At 37.3% G+C, this 21708-nt stretch overlaps 1 protein-coding gene across 1 annotated transcript in view; it reads right to left on the reverse strand.

Annotated features, from left to right (window-relative positions):
* BLTP3B (bridge-like lipid transfer protein family member 3B) overlaps positions 1 to 21708 on the reverse strand; it is a 131808-nt gene that overhangs the window by 12878 nt on the left and 97222 nt on the right. The window contains 5 exon segments of the mRNA XM_066262303.1: positions 3902 to 4092; positions 14193 to 14295; positions 15220 to 15473; positions 18010 to 18160; positions 19237 to 19379. Coding sequence (XP_066118400.1) covers positions 3902 to 4092; positions 14193 to 14295; positions 15220 to 15473; positions 18010 to 18160; positions 19237 to 19379 — 842 coding nt within the window.

Below are 21708 nucleotides of genomic sequence, written 5' to 3' on the forward strand. Positions count from 1 at the left end.
TACATAGAAAACCCTAAGGTCGCAGTCAATAAACTACTGGACCTGATAAATGAATTCAGCAAGGTGGTGGGATATAAAGTTAATACTCAGAAATCAAAGGCATTTTTATACACCACCAAGGATCTGTCTGAAAGAGAAATTAATAAAAACAATCCCCTTCACTATTGCAAAAAAAAAAAAAAATATATATATATATATATATATATATATTTATATATATCTAGGAGTAAATTTAACCAAGGAGGTTAAAGACTTGTACTCGTAAAATTATAAAACATTGATAAAAGAAATCAAGAAAGATACAAACAAGTGGAAGCATATACCGTGCTCATGGCTAGGAAGAATAAACATCATTAAAATGTCTATTTTACCCAAAGCAATCTATAAATTCAATGCAATACCAATTAAAATACCAATGACATACTTCAAAGATATAGAACACATATTCCCAAAATTTATATGGAACCAAAAGAGAACACGAATAGCCTCAGCAATCTTAAAAAAGAAGAATAAAGTGGGAGGTATCACATTTCCTGATATCAAGTTATACTACAAGGCCATTGTACTCAAAACAGCCTGGTACTGGCATAAGAACAGGCATATAGATCAATGGAACAGAACAGAGAACCCAGAAATAAACCCATAGCTCTATGGACAACTGATATTTGACAAAGGAGGTAAGGAAATACGATGGAGTAAAGACAGTCTCTTTAACAAATGGTGTTAGGAAAACTGGACAGCTACCTGTAAAAAAATGAAACTAAACCACCAACTTACACCATTTATAAAAATAAACTCAAAATGGATAAAAGACTTACATATAAGTCATAAAACCATAAGCATCATAGAGGAAAACATAGTAAGTTCTCTGACATCTCACGCAGCAATATATTTGTCGATTTATCTCCACGGGCAAGTGAAATAAATGACAGGATGAACAAATGGGACTATATCAAACTAAAAAGCTTTTGCACAGCTAACGACAATATGAACAAAATAAAAAGGCAAACCACACAATAGGAGAACATATTCGACAATACGTCTGATAAGGGGTTAATAACCAAAATTTATAAAGAACTTGTAAAACTCAACACCAGGAAGATAAACAGTCCAATAAAAAAATGGGCAAAATAAATGAATAGACAGTTCTCCAAAGAGGACATACAGATGGCCGATAGGCACATGAAAAAATGCTCATCACTAGTCATTAGAGAAATGCAAATTAAAACCACAATGAGATACCACCTCACACCAGTCAGAATGGCGCTCATCAACAAAACAACACACAATAAGAGCTGGCAAGGATGTGGAGAAAAGGGAACCCTCCTGCACTGCTTGTGAAAATGCAGACTGGTGCAGCCAAGTGGAAAACAGTATGGAGATTCCTCAAAAGATTAAAAATCAAACTGTCTTTTGACCCAGCCATCCTACTTTTAAGAATATATCCCAAGAACACCACATCAACAAGTCAAAAGGAGAAATGCACCCCCATGTTTATGGCAGCATTGTTTACAATAGCCAAGATGTGAAAACAGCCCAAGTGTCTATCAGTGGACAAGTGGATTAAAAAGCTGTGGTACATATACACAATGGAATACTATGAGGCCATAAAAAGAAGGAAGTAGCCTGACCAGGCGGTGGTGCAGTGGATAGAGCGTCGGATTGGGATGCAGAGGACCCAGGTTCGAGACCCCGAGGTCGCCAGCTTGAGTGAGGGCTCATCTGGCTTGAGCAAAAAAAAAGCTCACCAGCTTGGACCCAAGGTCGCTGGCTCAAGCAAGGGGTTACTCCATCTGCTCTAGCCCCACAGTCAAGGCACATATGAGAAAGCAATCAATGAACAACTAAGGTGTTGCAACGCGCAACGAAAAACTAATGATTGATGCTTCTCATCTCTCCATTCCTGTCTGTCTGTCCCTGTCTAACCCTCTCTCTGACACTCTCTGTCTCTGTAAAAAAAAAAAAAAACAAAAAAAAAACAAAAAAGGAAATATTTTTTTTGCAACTACATGGATGGACCTGGAAACTATTATGTTGAGTGAAATAAGCCAGACAGAGAAAGAAAAATATCATATGACCTCACTCATTTGAGGAATCCAAGGAACAATGAGAACTGAGGAACAGAATTGAGACAGAGGTGGGATCAAAGGATCCAGAAGAAAAGTGGACAGAGGGAAAGGTGATGACAGGGTGAATAGATAAGAGCAGAAAAGCAAATCCTGGAGGGAAGGGCAGAGGGCGTTACGGGGAGGGGGACAGGGGGTATGTACTGGGGAAGTGGAAGATGTATTCGGGGGGACACTAGAATCTATGTAAACACAATAAATTAAATAAATAAATAAATAAATAAATAAATAAATAAATAAATACAAAAAGAAAGAAGCAATCAAAAAAGTGCCACAACTAGGAGTTGATGCTTCTCATCTCTCCCTTCCTGTTTCTCTCTACAATTTAAAGAGAGAGAGAGAGAGAGAAATCTAACTGATTTATTTTTAATTTTCCTGGACCTCTCTGTGGCTTTAGACACTGCTGACCTCGCCTCTTCTTCCTCAGTGTCTCTCCTTTTCTGCTACAAGCTCTTTCATGTTTATCCCTCTCCACTATGGACTTTTCATCTCTTTTCCTCTGCTATTTAAGAACTCTTAAATTTTAATATTCTGTTAGATTCCATAATTGGTCATCTTCCTTTATCACTTGAGTTACCCTCTCAGATAATCTCATGTACACCTGTGTCTCCAACTATCATATATAGCCAGGTCCAGCTAAACCACTCTCTCGAGCTTCAGACCCACATTCTGAATAGCTCATTAGACATTTTCATCTAGATAACCAACAGGTCTCCTCTCCTCATTAAAATTCAGTTCAAGCATTTTATCCTCTTAGAACTATTTATTCTCTAACCCCTAACTATGAAGATTTGATAAAACTAAGTACTTCCTCCCCCCAAAAAATAGGCATTTACAGATACATTAAAATATATGCATTTAATTTCAGAGTTCTCAGACTTCTCTGAGTCCCAGCTTAAGAATTCCTGCCTTATAAACCAAGCTGGGTACTTTCCAGAATTTCCTCAGTCTACAGTATAGTATTACACAGCATGCTGTAAGCACCAACTGCACACCCCTATCTTTCCCACTCGATTTTGAGTTGCTCAACAAATAAGGATGGTATACTGTTCAATTCTATATCCTAGATCACAGCTGACATCCAACAAATCCCATTGAATAGACGACTTAACTCATTCTGTGGTTCTATCATAGAGAATTAAATTTCTCCTGTACATTTCATTTATTTATAATGGCATATATAAAAAAGAAGCAACTCAAATGTTAACAAATGTTAAAAGCAAGGTTTAGAAATGACAGTACATATACATCCATCTTATTCTGCCATTAAAAATAAATATGAAGCATATATAGTGATATAAAAATAAAACTGTTAAACAATATTAAGGTAAAAAATACAATACACACACACACATATATACACACACAAATAACAACTGTTTGGAAAATTATGGAAAAGAGCCTCAGAGGAAAATAAAGAAGTACTAACTAATAGCATGGCAGGAAGTTAGAACATTTTAAGTATTTTTCTGAAATATTATACTTTTGCAACTTAAAAATAAGACATCAAAATGAACTTATCCTCCAGGAAGCGCTGCTAGATTCCAGGAACCAGCACTCTCCCACACACACTCCTCTACTCCCCTCAGACCACAACCTCTCGGAAGGCTGAACCTGTCCCCATCTTGCTCAACACTGTATCCATAGCATCTAACAGTGTGGAGGTTCATAACAGGTACCCAATAAACATTACTTAAATAATAAATTACTTCTTATTTAGTATCTAACATTGATTTTAATTATTGAAACTGAGAATAAATTAATTTTCCTATTACCTGTTCCCTAGTCAAGTCAGAAGAGCACTCAGGAGAGTTAACTGTCTGAGAAGGCCAAGTGACCTCTGGACTTGTTTGCGTGGCTTGAGTGATACTGTGCTGCTTCTTCAGATCGTACTTTCTTCCGGTAAGCGCCGATTCACTGGTGACATTTTCTTTCAAATCATTTCCAATGTTAAGCATCTGAGAATCTGATCAAACAAATAAAATGCTAAGATAACATTCTCAAATACTTGACAAATCTTAATGTCATTGTGAACAACTATTTAAAAATGAATATATCTTTTAATATGATACATTATTATAAAATAGAAAAACAAAAGAGAAAGTCAATAAAACCTAAAGTTCATTTGTTGAAAAGTGAACAAAACTGACCAAAAAAAGGAAAAGAGGGGAAAAAAAGGGAAAGAAATTATTACAATCAGAAATAAAACAAGGAACATTAACCTATTAACCTTAATGAATACAGTGAATAACTGTATTTTTTTTTCCCCGAAGCTGGAAACGGGGAGAGACAGTCAGACAGACTCCCGCATGCGCCCGACCGGGATCCAACCGGCACGCCCACCAGGGGGCGAAGCTCTGCCCCTCCGGGGCATCGCTCCATCTTGACCAAAGCCACTCCAGCGCCTGGGGCAGAGGCCAATGAGCCATCCCCAGCGCCCGGGCCATCCCTGCTCCAATGGAGCCTCAGCTGCGGGAGGGGAAGAGAGAGACAGAGAGGAAGGAGAGGGGGAGGGGTGGAGAAGCAGATGGGCGCTTCTCCTGTGTGCCCTGGCCAGGAATCGAACCCGGGATCTCTGCACGCCAGGCCAACGCTCTACCACTTAGCCAACCGGCCAGGGCTGATAACTGTATTCTAATAATTAGATAATTTAGATGAAATAGAAGACATAAACTACTAAAATAGACATAAGAAATAGACAATGTGAATAATGCATACAGGATAAAAAGATTGACCAAGTACCCCAAAACACTAAACACAATGAAAAGCCCGAGCCCAGATGGTTTTAATAGTAAATTCTACCAAAAAGCCCAGGCCCAGATGGTTTTAACAGTGAATTCTACCAAACAGTTCAAGAAGAATACCAAATCTTTAAAAATTGTTCCAAAAAGATAGAAGAGGAGAAACATTTCTCTGTTTATTCTATGAAGCCAGTATTACCCTGATTCCAAAACCATACAGAACTGAAATCAATATGCTCATAAATATAAACATGAAAATCCTACACAAAATGTTAGCAAACTAAACCCAGCAATATATTTTATATAAAGATAATTACACACCACGGCCAAGTGGTATTTATCCCAGGAATGCAAGGTTGTTTTAATAGCCCCCCCGAAGAAAAATAATTAGCATAATACATCTCATTAATAGAGTATCACATAATTATCCTCAATAGAAACAGAAAAAATGTGACAAAATCTAACACCTTCTCGTGATAAAAACATGCAGCAAACTAGAAATAGAAGGAAACTTTTCAATCTGATAAAGGCTAACTACAAAAAACCCACAGCCAATAAAATATTTAATAGTATAAGACCATATGCTTTTCTCTAAAGATCAGAAATAAGACAAGGATGTTTGCTCTTATCACTTTTATTTAACAATGTCCCACTGGTTTTAACCAAGACAATTAGGCAAGAAAAAGAAATAAAAGGTATCCACACTAAAAAGGAGGTTATCTCTACTCATTAATGACATAACCGTGCATATAAAAAAAACCTAAATAATCCACTGAAAAACTCTTAAGAACTAATGAATAGGTTTAGTGAAATCACAGATCTAAATAAATGGTAAGGCCCTGGCCAGTTGGCTCAGTGGTAGAGCGTCAGCCCGGCGTGCAGAAGTCCGGGGTTCGATTCCCGGCCAGGGCACACAAGAGAGGCGCCCATCTGCTTCTCCACCCCTCCCCCTCTCCTTCCTCTCTGTCTCTCTCTTCCCCTCCCGCAGCGAGGCTCCATTGGAGCAAGGATGGCCCGGGCGCTGGGGATGGCTCCTTGGCCTCTGCCCCAGGCGCTGGAGTGGCTCTGGTCCCAACGGGGCGTCGCCCCCTGGTGGGCAGAGCGCTGCCCCCTGGTGGGCGTGCCGAGTGGATCCCGGTCGGGCGCATGCGGGAGTCTGTCTGACTGTCTCTCCCCGTTTCCAGCTTCAGAAAAATACAAAAAAAAAAAAAAAAAAAAGGTAAAAGACTGCATGTTCATGGATGAAAAGGCTTAATATTGTTAAGATGCAATATTTCCAAAATTGATCCATAGCTCCTTTTTTCCTTAAGTGAGAAGCAGGGAGGAAGAGAGACTCCCGCATGCACCCTGATTGGGATCCACCTGGCAAGCCCACTTATGGGGCCATGCTCTGCCCATCTGGGGCTGTTGCTCCACTGCTTGACAACTGAGCTATTTTTAGCACCTGAGATGAAGCCATGGAGCCATCCTCAGCAACTGCCAGGGACCAACTTGCTCCCACCGAACCATGGCTTTGGGAAAAGAGAGAGATATAGAGATGGGAGAAGGAGAGGGGTGGAGAAGCAAATGGTCGCTTCTCCTTTGTGCTCTGACTGGGAATTGAACCTGGGACTTTCACACATCAGGTCAATGCTGTACTGCTGAGCCAACTGTCCAGTGCTGATGCATAGCTTTAACACAATCCCTATCAGAATTTGAGCTGGCTTCTTTATAGAAATTAACAAGCTGATTCTAAAATTATATGGTATTGCAAGGAACCCAGAATACTCAAAACAACTTACTCCTACACAAGATGGTAGTCAAGACAGTGTGGTACTGGCACAGAGACAGATGTACAGATAAATGTAATCTACTTGAGAGTCTAGAAATAACCCACGTGTCTATGGTCCTTACCTACACACCAATATAAAACTTAACTCAAATGGATCAAAGAACTAAACTTAAAATCTAGAGTTTTAAGTTTTCTAAATCTAGAAAACTCTTAAAAAAAAACATAGCAATAAATCCTAACATCAGATGTGTTCATGGATTTTTAGATATGATACCAAAAACACCAAAGGAACAAAAGCAACAACAAAAATCCCAGATTAACTAGACTCCATTAAAGGAAGAAAAAAGAAAGTGTTTCAAAGGACAGTATGAAAAAACTAAAAAGATAGCCCATAAGATGAGAGAAAATATTTCCAAATTATATTTAATAAGGGATTTATTTCTACAATATATAAAGAACACCTAAAACCCAATGATAAAAAGACAAATACCGGTAATCCATTTAAAGCACAGGCAAAAGTTGTGGACATTTTCCCAAAGATACATAAATGACCAATAATAAAGATATGAAGAAACGCTTGACAGCATTAGCTATTATAAGAGTATAGATCAAAACCGTATGTTTGCATAACTATTTTGGTGTGCTACAAAAGCCTTTTCAGAGACTTTTTTTTAAAAAAAAAAAAAACAAGCCAGCATTTGTTCAGTGCTCTCTAGGGAACATGCAGATGGAAGCACAACTCTAAGGAAGGGCTGAGGAGACAGGTTTATTTTTCCCACCTTACCTGTAAGGGACTTTTTAATATCAGTGGCAGAACAGAGATTTCTGTGCTCAACGAATAGAGCTGGAGCCATATAAGCATCTTGGGGAAGTAAGTTTGAGTCAGCTGCTGTTGTAACGTAGTTATATAAATGGAGCGGTTTATGAGAATTTAATACCATTGTCTTGTCAAGTGAATAAAAATTCATCTTTATCCCCCTCCCAAAAAAAATTCCATCAGGTGCAAGAGCAGCTGAAGCTATTCTTAAGCAAAGGGCAGTGAGGAAGAGTGAAGGATTCATGTTCCAAAAATCTGAGCAGGTGCAGCTGGTCAGAAGCAGTCAGCACGTGCACATCCAGGGGTCTCCAAGCATTCGAACCTCATTGGAGAAGTGTCTATTCAGGCCTGCCCACTATTTAACTGAATTGTTTGTTTTTATGATGGGTACTTGAAATATCAGGGGGATCACTTTGTGAAGTACAGTGGTACCTTGAGATACGAGTTTAATTCGTTCTGTAACCGAGCTTGTAAGTCAGTCAACTTGTATATCAAACAAATTTCTCCCATTTAAAATAACTGAAATATATTTAATACGTTCCAGCCCTGTGAAACATCCCCAAACCATCCTAAATTATGAAAAAAGACATGTTTTTAACTAAGAAACACACATGTATACTTTACCAATGCATAACAAAATATATGAAATAAAAGAAAAATGTATTATTTAGTACTGTATTCTTACCTTGAAGACAAACGAGTGCAGCTAACAGAGGTGAATGGTGGAGGAGGAGGGAGGGAGGGAGGAAAGGATGCAGGCACTGTAGACATGAAAACTAAAACTGCTCTTTCTTAACACTAAATGTAAACTAAAACTGAATTTTCTTTACTTTAAACAAAACTAAAACTGCACTTTCTTTACTTAAAATGAAACCACAAAAACTTAATTGTAAAAAAAAATGCACTTTCTTAACTTTAAACTTAACCTAAGCTTAACATTACGTATTTTTCATTTAATCATCACCTGTTTTTGCCTTTTTGGCTGCACTTGCGGCACTTTCACTTGCAGGACTTTTGAATAAAAATCTATCCAGAGGTTTGCTTTTGCCTGCCTTTTAAAATGTTACGGAAATGTGACAAACAAGTGTCATTAAAAAGTGCTGAAGTATGACCAGCTGAAACTTTTTCTGGGTGTTTTTCAATAAAACTTGAAAGCTTCTCCCACATTGCCAGCATGTCTTTAATTTCACGTGTAGAAATAAATCACTTCCTCCAACTCTACCTCCTCCTCACTACTAATCTCTTGCAGAAGCTCCATATGTTGCATCATCTGTAGCTCCTTCAACTCCTCAGTTGAGAGTTCCTCCTCATGTTCCTTGATGAGCTCGTTTATGTCACCTCATCTATCTACCTCCAGACCCTTCGAGTTTCCGAGGGACACAATCTCCTCCAATGCTTCTACTTCCGTCTCAGTCTCTGGTTCAAATCCTTCGAAGTCCCTGTCTGCAACAACATGAGGTCATAACTTTTTCCATGCCGAGCTCAAGGTTTTTCTTGTAACCTCTTGCCATGCCAAGTCAATAATGCGTAAAAACATCGTGTTGTTGTAGTTATCTTTCCAAAACTCTCAAAGGGTTAGATTGGTATTCTCAGTCACCTCAAAGCAGCAGCGGAACAAGTGCTTTGTGTAAAGCTTTTTAAAGTTGGAAAAGACCTGCTGATCCATAGGTTGCAAGACTGAAGTTATGTTGGGTGGGAGGTAGAGAACTTTCACGAATTTGAACTCATCAAGAATGTCATCTTCAAGACCAGGTGGGTGGGCTGGAGTATTTTCAAGGATTAGTAATGCTTTCGTTGGGAGTTTATTTTCTTGAAGATATTTCTTCACTGCAGGACCAAAGATGAGATTTACCCATTCAATAAAAGACTGCTGCGTAACCCATGCCCTAGTATTGGTGCACCACATAACCTGCAGTTTTTCTTTAAAAGTCTTGTGAGTCTTAAGGGCTCAAGGATTTTCGGAATGATACACTAACAGTGGCTTTACTTTACAGTCACTGCTAGCATTTGCACACAATGCAAGGGTCAGATGGTCCTTCATGGGTTTATGGCCTGGCAGCTTCTTCTCTGCAGTGATGGAAGTCCTCTGGGACACTTTTCTTTTTTTTCAAAACAATACTGTTTCGTCACAGTTGAACACTTGTTGGGGGATGTAGCCTTCCTTTCCGATAAGTGCAGCAAAACGTGCGATATGCTCCTCAGCTGCCTTATGTCAGCACTCGCAGCTTCACCGTGCCTCACCACCAGGAAATTTTCAAGCCAGCGGTGACTTGGCTTAAATGTATCTTCTGCTGCCTCTTTTGAGGTAGATGGTTCTTTCTTCTTCAAGTTGCCGTAAATAATACGTGCCTTTTCGCATATTACAGTCTCCGTCACTGTATCTCCTATCAACTCTTTTTCTTTCACCCACACCAGCAGAAGCTTCTCCATTTCTTCATAGATATTTGTCCTTAATTGGGACAGAACTGTAGTCCCTTTTGCTGGATTTGCACTTTTGATGGCATCCTTTTGTTTAAGGATGGTACAAATTGTAGATGTATTGCGGTCTTACAGCCTTGCCAGTTCAAGCACTCGTACACCACGCTCATGTTTTTCTATTATTTCTTGCTTGACTTCTATCGACAACATTCTCTTCTTCTTCCCACTACTGTCCTTTACACTCATTTTCTTCGGCCTCATGATAGCACACAAAAAATGTTAGTAAAAAATGCAAAATGATGCAAAAATGAGTACAGCATACGAGATTCGATGTGATTCTGCGGGTAACACGTGAGAAAGAACGAGATGCTGGTGTTTGTGCTGCTGATACTGGACCCATGCACCAACGCGCCAACTAGCGGCAGCTTCCCAAATCACAACTCGTATCTCAGAATTTCGCTCGGATCTCGAACAAGAATACGAACCGAGTCACAGCTCATATCTTTAAAAATTCATATGTTGGTCGGCTTGTATCTCAAGGCACCACTGTATAGGATTGTCTAACCACTACGCTGTATACCCAAAACTAATACAGAATAATATTAACGTAAACTGTAAGTGAAAAAAAAAAAGAAATCATAAAAAATGATCAGACTCTGGTATCTATTGAAAGTCCTGCTGATGGATTTTAAGTGGACTATTATTTTTTTACTGCAAATATCAGGCTTTTAATTTTTAAGGATTTCTAACTGGTTATTTTTTATAGGATTTTGTTATGATTTCAACATCCTATCTAAGGATATTAGTTATATTTCTTTAAAAGTCTCCACTTTTTTTTAGCATTAAGTGTATTATTTATTTCTTATTATATTTTAAAAATAGCCCTTCTGTCATTTATTTTGCCCACTCATCATCAGAATCTCATTCTATATTTGAAGAATTTAATGGTTTATGAGTTTTTTGGGAGTAAAATTGCTTCATTCAGTAAATGTTGGAAAATACTACTCAATTTTTCAGATTCTTTTCCATTCATGTGACCTAGACATTACTGATCAAACTGTATTCACCCTAGACTTCCCTCAGCTACTAATGACAAAAGAAGGGAAGGAAGAGAACTCTTTCTCCTTTCTGAGGGTAACAACAAGAACAGTAGCTGCGGCCCTGGCCAGTTGGCTCAGCGGTAGAGCGTCGGCCTGGCATGCGGGGGACCCGGGTTCGATTCCCAGCCAGGGCACATAGGAGAAGTGCCCATTTGCTTCTCCATCCCCCCCCTCCTTCCTCTCTGTCTCTCTCTTCCCCTCCCGCAGCCAAGGCTCCATTGGAGCAAAGATGGCCCGGGCGCTGGGGATGGCTCCTTGGCCTCTGCCCCAGGTGCTAGAGTGGCTCTGGTTGCGGCAGAGCGACGCCCCAGAGGGGCAGAGCATCGCCCCCTGGTGGGCAGAGCGACGCCCCTGGTGGGCATGCCGGGTAGATCCCGGTCGGGCGCATGCGGGAGTCTGTCTGTCTCTCCCTGTTTCCAGCTTCAGAAAAGAACAGTAGCTGCAAGTTCAAGTTTCTAGTATAAGAGCTAAAATAATGTTGGCTGCAGCAGTTGTAGTTATGTTGAATTTATAGATCAGTAATGACCAGTGCAAACTATAAAATCAACTGCTCAGTGGCAAGCAGCAATCTTTTCACACTGCACTGTGGTTTTCAGCCTGAATCCTGAAGGTAAACCTTGAGCCTGGTTTTCATATCTCCATAGTTCTAAGACTATACTTTTATTGAAAAGTAATTCATATTAAAGAGTAGTTCATATACCCCATTCATCCACTTAAAGTGTACAAATCCAGTGGTTTTTAGTGTACTCACAATCATTTTTAGAATGTTTTCATCACCCTCAAAACCCACCACACCTATTAACAGTCCCATTCCCTTCCAATCTTCAGGCTCCCCCCAGCATTAAGCAGCCATTAATTTACTTTTTTGTCTATCTTGGTCTGCCTTTTCTAAACATTGCACATAAATTGAATCATATAATATGTGGTCTTTCATGCCTACCTTCTTTCATTTAGCATAATATTGATATTTTCAGTTTCCATGTTGAAACACATTGTCAGTATTTAGTTCTTTTTTCAAGCTGAATAATATTCTGTTATATGAATATACCACATTTTCTTTGTCCATTCATGATGACATTTGGATGGTCTTTTTCTTATTATGAATACTGCTGTTGTCAATATTTGTGTAAAGTTTTTATGTGGACCTAAGCTTTTATTTCTTTTGGAGGGGGGGTAATCTTGAGTAGAATGGCTTGGTCGTAAGTTAACTGTTCAACTTTCTCAGTTACTGCAAACTGTTTCCAAAGCATCCACATTTTACAATCCCAGCAATGTAAGAGAGTTCCAGTTTCTCTCTCGAGTAGCTAGAGTAGTCTCCTGGACTTCCTTGGTTCCTCGTCTCACTTCTTCATAGGGGAGAAAATATGACTTATCTGATTGACGAGTTTATTAAAAGAATGTATATTTTTATGGTTAAGTTCCTTCTCACTTTGTATAAGCCTTGTAGACAAAAAAGGTGCATTGTGTTCTGCTTTCTTACAAGACAGACCTGCAGTTTGGGATCTAAAGCATTTGAGAGAGAGCAGTAGAGCAAACCTAACTTCTCATACCTAAGCATTTATCAGTAATGAAGCTGACTTTTGATCTATGTTCTAGTTGGTTCTACACTCCAGAAGAAAATACTGTTCAGTTAAGAGTTCCCTACAAACTGCTCCTATCCCAGCAAAAGTCCTATCTTATGTGGGTTTATGCCTACAAATATTTCTTACTTTGCATCTGACTTTCTTAAGAATTTCTGGCCCACTAATGGTATATATTTTTCTTTTGCAATACTGTTATATAATTTTTTTTTTTTTTACAGGGACAGAGCAAGAGTCAGAGAGAGGGATAGATAGAGACAGAGAGACAGGAATGAAGAGAGATGAGCAGCATTAATCATCAGTTTTTCGTTTCGACACCTTAATTGTTCATTGACTGCTTTCTCATATGTGCCTTGACCACGGGCCTTCAGCATACTGAGTAACCCCTTGCTCGAGCCAGTGACCTTGGGTCCAAGCTGGTAAGCTTTTTGCTCAAGCCAGATGAGCCCGCGCTCAAGCTGGCGACCTTGGGGTCTCAAACCTGAGTCCTCAGCATCCTAGTCAAACACTCTATCCACTGTGCCACTGCCTGGTCAGGCGTATAATTTTTTCTTTTTACATATTTTATGTCTTCTGATGAGATTTTGATAGGAGATGAACACATGCATATATCAATCCTTCATATTTCACTCTCAAGTAGCTAGCTACTAACTGAAGACCAGAACACAAGTCTACAGACTCAAGCGCTTTTTACTACTTCACACTACATTATAAGATATAATCATTACATTAGAGACCTTAAAAATCTTGCTTTGAATGGATACAAATATTAAAGTAGACAGCAATATACACAGCAATATACTTTAACTGAGTACATTGAAAAGGAAGAGCTAGAGATAAGCTTGGAAAGAAATGAACAGTTCTATTGAGGAGTAACAAGCAAATAAGATTATAGAGATGGGAAAGTAGAAGGAATTCCAACACAGGAAGTGTAACAGGTTGGTTGGGTAAATATATAAAAATACGGGGGGTTCTCGGGTTACGACAATCTCGACATACAACATATCGAGTTTATGATGCTCACTCTTATAAAAACTTTAAAAAATTGAGATGTGAGCATTTCAACTTACACAGTTAGTGTCATACTTACACTCTATGTGGGTGAGCTAGTTTGGTTGTGCGCAGTGGAATTCGCAGTAACTCGGTGAATGGGTGAGGCAGTTGGCATCCCCCAGTAGGCTTACCTACACCATTTTAGACTGTTAAAAGCACAAATATTCCATTTCTGGTAGGCAAGGGTGTCTTTTGAATAACAACAAAATTGGCGTTACATCACTGTCGTAGGAACAGAACTGTGTTGTAACCCAAGGACCCCCTGTAGTGGGTAATAAAGCTAAGAAAAATATCAGGTAAGAGACCCAAGTAACACCAAGAGGCATGTAAGACCATAAAACTTCTCTCATTTTCACTTAAAACATGTTTGTAGAATATAGTAGGTACTAATCAACTTAGGTGAGTAATTTCCAAGGTAGCGATCCATATATAGGCAGTATTTTATTACAATGCACTGAAAGTGTCCCTCAATCATCTACTGCTACATATATGCATACATATAATGATAAGTGTTTAAGTGAAAAGAAATGATCAGCATGCAAATAATTCAAATTCAAATTTCAATGTAAGTATTTTTCATATATACCTCTGATATGAAAAGAGCCATCATCATTTCTCTCTACCACAAGATGATCAATATGAATGGTTATAGGAGCTGGTTCAAGAGATAAACTACGAGGACTGTCATCCTACAGAAAAGAGAAATAGCATCAGCATATTGTTGTTAAAGTAAGTGATAAAATTAATATAATCATTTCCTTAACAAACATTACTTCAGTCAATATTTTTAATGAGTTATAAATGTATCTTTACATGATTTAGTTAACATAGAGAGAAAACTGCCCATTCTGTTTTGATTATTTTCTAATTCTTAAGAAGAATCCCTATTTAATTCACCAAAAACACCAACACATTCATTTCAATAAATGCTGGTAAAGTACAGTGTGTCCCTAAAGTCATGGTGCACTTTTGACCGGTCACAGGAAAGCAACAAAAGACGACAGAAATGTGAAATCTGCACCAAATAAAAGGAAAACCCTCCAAGTTTCTGTAGGATGATGTGGCAGCATGTGCGCATGCGCAGATGATGACGTAACACCATGTATACAGCGGAGCAGCCCATGGCCATGCCAGTCGAGATGTGGACGGTACAGAGGAAAGTTCAGTGTGTTCTGTGGCTCACTAAATTCAAATCCGTGACCAAAGTGCAATGTGAATATCGGCACGTTTATAACAAAGCGCCATCACCTAGGAATAACATTACTCGGTGGGATAAGCAGTTGAAGGAAACCAGCAGTTTGGTGGAGAAACCCGTTCTGGTAGGCCATCAGTCAGTGACAAGTCTGTAGAGGCTATATGGGATAGCTACCTAAGGAGCCCTAAAAAATCTGTGCATGAGCCACAGCAAACTGCACTGAATAAGTATAAAACTGGAAGAGTTTTCCTTTTATTTGGTGCAGATTTCACATTTCTATCATCTTTTGTTGCTTTCCTGTGACTGGTCAAAAGTGCACCATGACTTTATGGACACACTGTATATATTACAGAGAGGGCATATTCTTACACATGAATCAAAGTTCAGATGTTTAACGTGAAAATATTTATTAACATACTTTTAAATTAATTTTTGTGTTACAAACTTGTATCTTCATTGGCATCACTGTTGCAACAGTTTCATCTTCCAAAAAATGTTGAATATTCATAAGAGAAGACGTCAGAAACTCAGTGCTTAAGTTTTCTATATGGCATTGTAGAAATCCATTTTTTTCTGCAAGCAAAGAGTGTATTACAGCACTAGGCCCACTTTCAAATCTCAGAGTAATCTCAGGAGAGGATTTGGAATGAACAACAGCTTTATGATCAGAACCTATAGAAAAAGGAAAAAAAATAACTTGTGGTACTACTCAAAAATGTCACTCACAATTAGAGGTTGACATTAGAGGTTACTTTCATTTTGGACAATGGTAAAACAATAATGAAGTTGTAATAATTACCTTAATTTAAGTAATATTTACAGTACATATATAATATACCACATAATGCTAACTTTAATTTTTATAGATAATCTTCTATTACAATAATGCTGCCTTGTCTCTATTTTCTATTTTTTTGGTAAAAAATACATGCCATAATATAAATCAGATATCATGCATACATTAGATACTCAGTGTGTCTGAGTATGTACCTGTCTATAAATTTATAATATAATAGCTACCATGAAGAGTCAAGGCATTTAAAGTGACTCAAGCCATTTCTCAACAAGTAATGAAAGCCTCAAGTTTTGCACCTCATTAAAGCTGGGAATTAAATATTTACATTAACTTATGCCTAGTCCTTGTTCCAAAAAAGAATTCCAGGTAGCTTACAGAACTCAAGTATAAACACTTGAGTTCAAAAACAAATTGTTAAATTTCAAAACAGCACCCATAGAATATCCAATTTTGAAAAAAGAAAAGCTTCTGGTGCAACCACTGAAGTAAATTGGCTCTTATAGTAACTTTTATTTTACTTAACCTCACTCCAAAAAGAATAGGAGGAAACATGCACATAACATAAAAGACAAAAACTAAGCAATAGAAAAATAAGAATAAAAAAATAAAATAGGTAGAAAGGTTAACTCAAAATACATTATTTAAATTTCTGTACCAAAGGTGGACCAAAACTGAGTTTTCTTGCAGCAAAAAGAAAAATACCATCCATTTCACAATTCATAAAACCCAAAATTAAAAACAAATTGTTCAGGAAAGGCAAAGCAGTTTCAGTTACTGAGGAATCAGAGTACTCTGCCCTGTGGGTCCTCATAAGGAGACCCCACTAGTTTAATTATCATGGAAAATGTTTATTTTCCCTCAGCATGGATATGAATATGTACTTAGATATGTTAGTATTTTATTCCCATATCAAGAAAAACAAGAGTTAATTAACTCATTATATAAAATGTGTTATTAGAAACAAACTGGGTATATGTGATTTTATACTGTCCTTTACCCAGCTATATAGCTATATATATACATCAGATACATACATACTCCAGGGAGCTAAGAGCCAGAAATAATTTCAAACAAAAAAGAGTATTTACTTGGAGCAGAGGTGAAACAAAACCTTTATTAGTCAAAAACCATTCCTCCTTACTAACTCTTATGCCATGCAACTACTATATTAAGATCCTCCTATTAAAGGAATCTAAAATCTATACATTATAGAAAAACAAAAATAAAGTCTTTGTTCATATGTTGATTAATGTTTGAAATGTTAAAGATTAATTTTTTTCTCTTGTTCCATTTATCCGTTCCCCTTCCTTAACCTCTCCTTTCTTTCTTCCTGTTTTGTTTATCCTTCTAACAACCAACTGAGACAGTTGTGGAAAAAATTAGGTATTAGATAACACTGACTATATAATCCATACATACAAAGCATTAAAAATGATTTCTTCAGTTAGAAACAATTTGAAAAAAGTAACAGCATATGTTACTAAGTAAGCTATAAAGAAAAGTAAAAAACTAATTGTGCAACTGGAAATCTAAGACTGTAAAATTTGAAAAGTGGCTGGCTTGGGTATAGAACAAAGTCTATGAAATTTTATGTTTAATCTTTTTTTGGTTTTTGTCCATTATGAAACCTTCCCAACTATATAATTAGCTTCCTCCTTTTTGCAGGATATTGGGATTTACACTTGCAAATAATAGCAGATACATTGTAAACTGCAAGTCTGACACATAGCCAGTAGCTAAGCTTTTTCCATGATGCTATATGTATTTCAACATGTTATATATCAGATACAGCATTCTGTGTATATAGCAAATAAAAATATTACAGCATAGTGACTTTTTAAAAATATTTAAAATAGAATATTGTCATTTTAAATTATTTGTATGACTATTCTAATAAATTCATTTCTTGAAATGACTAAAAATCATCATGCATGATAACTTTATTTAAACTTTGAAAAAAGGATATACTGCATGTTTTGTTGCTTTTATCCCTCTCTGTCCAAGGGAAGGTGTTGATCTTACAATGAAGCACCAAAAGAACAGAATACACAATTTTTCCACATACCAAGTGCAAATGCTCATTTATAAGCAAAATAATGGAATATAGAAATTGACATTTATTCTCATACAGAATGAAGTTTGACCTTCTATAGCAATATTTTCATACAGAAAGAGCTCAGTTTTCTCAGACCCATTAGCTCAAAGAATGGGAAGACTGAAAAAATAACTCACTCATAGCAAGTATTTTCAAACAAGAAAATACTTAATACATCTTGAACAGATACTTCTTATAATTTAACATTATGTAATGAAGGTGATCTAGAACAAATCTCTGATAAATTCCTTGAATTTCATATGTATGCTGATGAGTCATATGTATCAAACAAAAAGTTTGTCATATTAAAGTCTCACCTACTGGACGATTAGAAAGGTAATTCCGAAGACTGATATTGCCTAACTGATCTGGTGTCACTTGGTCCACTTGAAGACAGATTTCTGTATCTTCCCCTCGGATGTCAATTTCTCCATTAACACCAGTAATTTTAAACATCACGACTGACATCTAACAATGATGGCATAAATAATATTAATATACCAAGTAATTAAAACAAAATTTAAAAAAAAACTATTAAAACCTCTAAAAATACAACTGTGGCTTAATAAACCAAATATTCTGCTCACAAAAATTAAGGAATATTTTATCGCTTTATATTCATTTTGAAATATCCCCTAATTTTTGTGAGCCATATATATAGTGATCAAAAGAATTATAGTCATAAATTTCAGCTTCCTTTTTCTTACTGTCAAGAAAAAAATTTTTTGACCATGAGGACTAATTACATATTTCCATGTAACATTATTTGCATTAAGAGCTGAACATATTTTCTAAGTCATCCATGGAATATGTCACTGGGTGAAGATGGCTTAAATAAACCATAATATATTTCTTTTGTAGATGGCCCCTCATAGAAACTGATTTCCGTCCTTACCATCACATTTTTTCAATGTGTGTATATGTGTGTGTATGTACAGATATATATATGGGGGAAGGAGGAAGGAGAGAGAGATGAAGAGAGAGAAGCATCAAGTTGTTACTCCACTTAGTTATGTACTGATTGCTTCTCACACCTTGCTTGATAGGTTATTAAACCAGTGACCTTGGGCTCACACGAAGGACCTCGAGATGAAGCTGGCAATTTTGGGCTCAAGCTGGTAACCCCTGGGTCGAGCTGGTGATCTTGTGCTCAAGCCTGCAATCTTAGGATTGAGCTGGCAACCCCAGGCTCAAGGCAGCAATCTTGGATTTCTAGGCTACAACCTTGGTGTTAGGGGTCAATGCCCTATTCACTGTGCCACTGCCAGTCAGGCATGCATATCTGAAAAACATAAAAGACTAAAAAAAAGAACCTCCCTCCTCAGCACACACTCAAAAAAATTCTAAGTAAAATTCAGAGAAAAACAATTCAGTGAGAGGGAAGAATTTTCAAGAGTAGAAAGTGAATTTTCAAGAGAGAACATAATAAATTACCCACAATCTAAATCACCTCAATTTATATATTAATGTCTTAAAAGGTGAACGTATTAAATATGAGATAAATTTGGTGGCATTTCTCTTCATAGAAACTCTAAAACAATTACCAGGTCATTATGATTTTCTTGAGCCCCTTCTGAATTTGTACTGATGGCATCTGGAGAGGTTTCACCATAACTCTGTAGGTTTGCACTGGCATTTGCATTATCTGCTGGGTTTTGATCATTTGTACTCGAATTCTTTTTAATACCTGAAATAATACAAAATAAAATAATAAATTAAAATCAGATTTAAAAATGATCCACAAATGTTACATTTATCTAACCAAAATGGGTAATCTCTATAACTCTGTCCTAAGCATAGCGTTAAGACAATAAACAAAAAAAAATTAAATTGTGGTTAGTTAGCAAATAATAAGAAATAACATCTCACAAGGAAATGTTAGAGATTCTTACCTACATTCAGACAGCATGAAAAGAAATCTACCACTGCTGGCCACAGCCTGCATTCTCTGTGCAAGCGTGGTGCTTGTGTAATCAGCAGGTCCATGATCAGCCAGTGCAAGCCCCTTTCCTCTGTCCTACATTGACTACTTAATTTTTCTCTTCAGTATCCTACAGTAACTTCTAGTTATCTTCTACAAGTAGTTAATGCCATTATCATCAATGTAATCTTTTCCCATCCTTACCTACCTGCCTTAATTACTCAATGTGCTGTATTTCACTATTTCTCAAATTCTCTGGTAAAAGACAAACTTTTTAATTTTTTGTTGTTGTTGTTTGCTCTTTTTTTGTGGCAGAGAGAGTCACAGAGAGGGACAGATAGACAGGAAGGGAGAGAGATGAGAAACATCAATTCCTCGTTGCAGCTCCTTAGCTGTTCATTGATTGCTTTCTCTTATGTGCCTTGACTGGGGGGCTACAGCAGACTAAGTGACCCCTTGCTCGAGCCAGCAACCTTGGGCTTAAGCTGGTGAGCCTTGCTCAAACCAGATGAGCCCGCGCTCAAGCTGGTGACCTCAGAGTCTCGAACCTGGGTCCTCCACATCCCAGTCCGACGCTCTATCCACTGTGCCACCGCCTGGTCAGGCCTTTTTTTTTTCTTTTCTTTTTTTCATTTTAGAGAGGAGAAATGGAGAGAGAGAGACAGAGAGAGAAGGTGGGGAGGAGCTGGATGCATCAACTCCCATATGTGCCTTGACCAGGCAAGCCCAGGGTTTTGAACCGGCAACCTCAGCATTTCCAGGTCGACACTTTATCCACTGCGCCACCACAGGTCAGGTAAGACAAACTTTTTTTAAAAAGTGCCCTTCAAATATCAATACTTTTAAAAAATACTGTAAAAATAAATTACTAGAAAAATTAGATTAGAAAAGCCAAAGACATACAAAACATGGCCTCAATGTTTTCATTATTATATTTACTAATATATAATCAGCTTCTAACCCAGTGCCTGGCAACATAGATAGTGTTCAATAAATTATCTATTGAAAGAATGAATAAAACTATTTTAGTGCCAGAGAAGATGTATAAGGTCTACCAGAAAGTTCTGTCCGTTTCTATCACAAGTTTTGACATGTAAGCACATTTATTTGGCGCATGTGTGCCTCTCTATTTTTATTACTTAATATATACATACTGACGTAGTAAATTAACTAAAACAAAGTTGATTCACGTTAGTCTTATGTGTGAAGCGATAGTGTACCCATGGCTACTGATAAGGTTCATTTACGCCACCGTAATTTTTACAAATTTCAACAAGGAAGAAATGCTACAGAAGCATGTCTGTTGCATCCACCATATTCCCCAGACTTAGCACTCTCCGACTATCACTTGTTTTTGTCCTTACAAAATTTTTTGAAGGGCAAAAAATTCAAAAATGAAGAAGATATCAAACAAGCACTGGTTCAATTTTTCGCATCAAAAGATAAGACATTTTTCAAAAATGGGATATACAAATTGCCTTCATGCTGGCAAGAAATCATTAATAATAATGGCAATTATATTATTTAATAAAGTTTATTGACAGTAAGAAAAATTTGTATTTTGTTTTATTCCAAAAACGGACAGAACTTTCCGGTAGACCTTATATACACGTACAATTGTGGCATAAAGAGATAATAAACTCCCATTTACAGGGAGTTCCTACCACAGGTATTAAGGAGGCTTCCCTGATAAAGTAATATTTAAGCTAAAATAAACAGAAATAAAAAAGCATTTTAGGCATGGGTACAAAGACCCTAAGGTGGAAAGTATTTTGTCCCCATGAAGAAACTGAGAATAAGATTGAAATATACTAAAGTAAATCTGAAGTGTAGTAAGCACATTAAAAAATAATAGCAATGACAAGGTAGGGCAATATTGCACAGAGCTCTGTCAGTAATGCTAAGGTTTTTAATCTAAGCCTTGTATCAGTGAGAAGTCATCAAGATTAAAAGAAAAATCAGCATGATAGTATTTACATTTTTGTTTATTTATTTATTTACTTTTAGAGAAGAGAGACAGAGAGGGAGAGAGACAGGGGGGGGGGGGGGGCAAGAAGCATCAACTCCCATATGTGCCTTGACCAGGCAAGCCCAG

This window comes from Saccopteryx bilineata, chromosome 1, assembly GCF_036850765.1.
Source record: "Saccopteryx bilineata isolate mSacBil1 chromosome 1, mSacBil1_pri_phased_curated, whole genome shotgun sequence".
Taxonomy (NCBI): Eukaryota; Metazoa; Chordata; class Mammalia; order Chiroptera; family Emballonuridae; genus Saccopteryx; species Saccopteryx bilineata.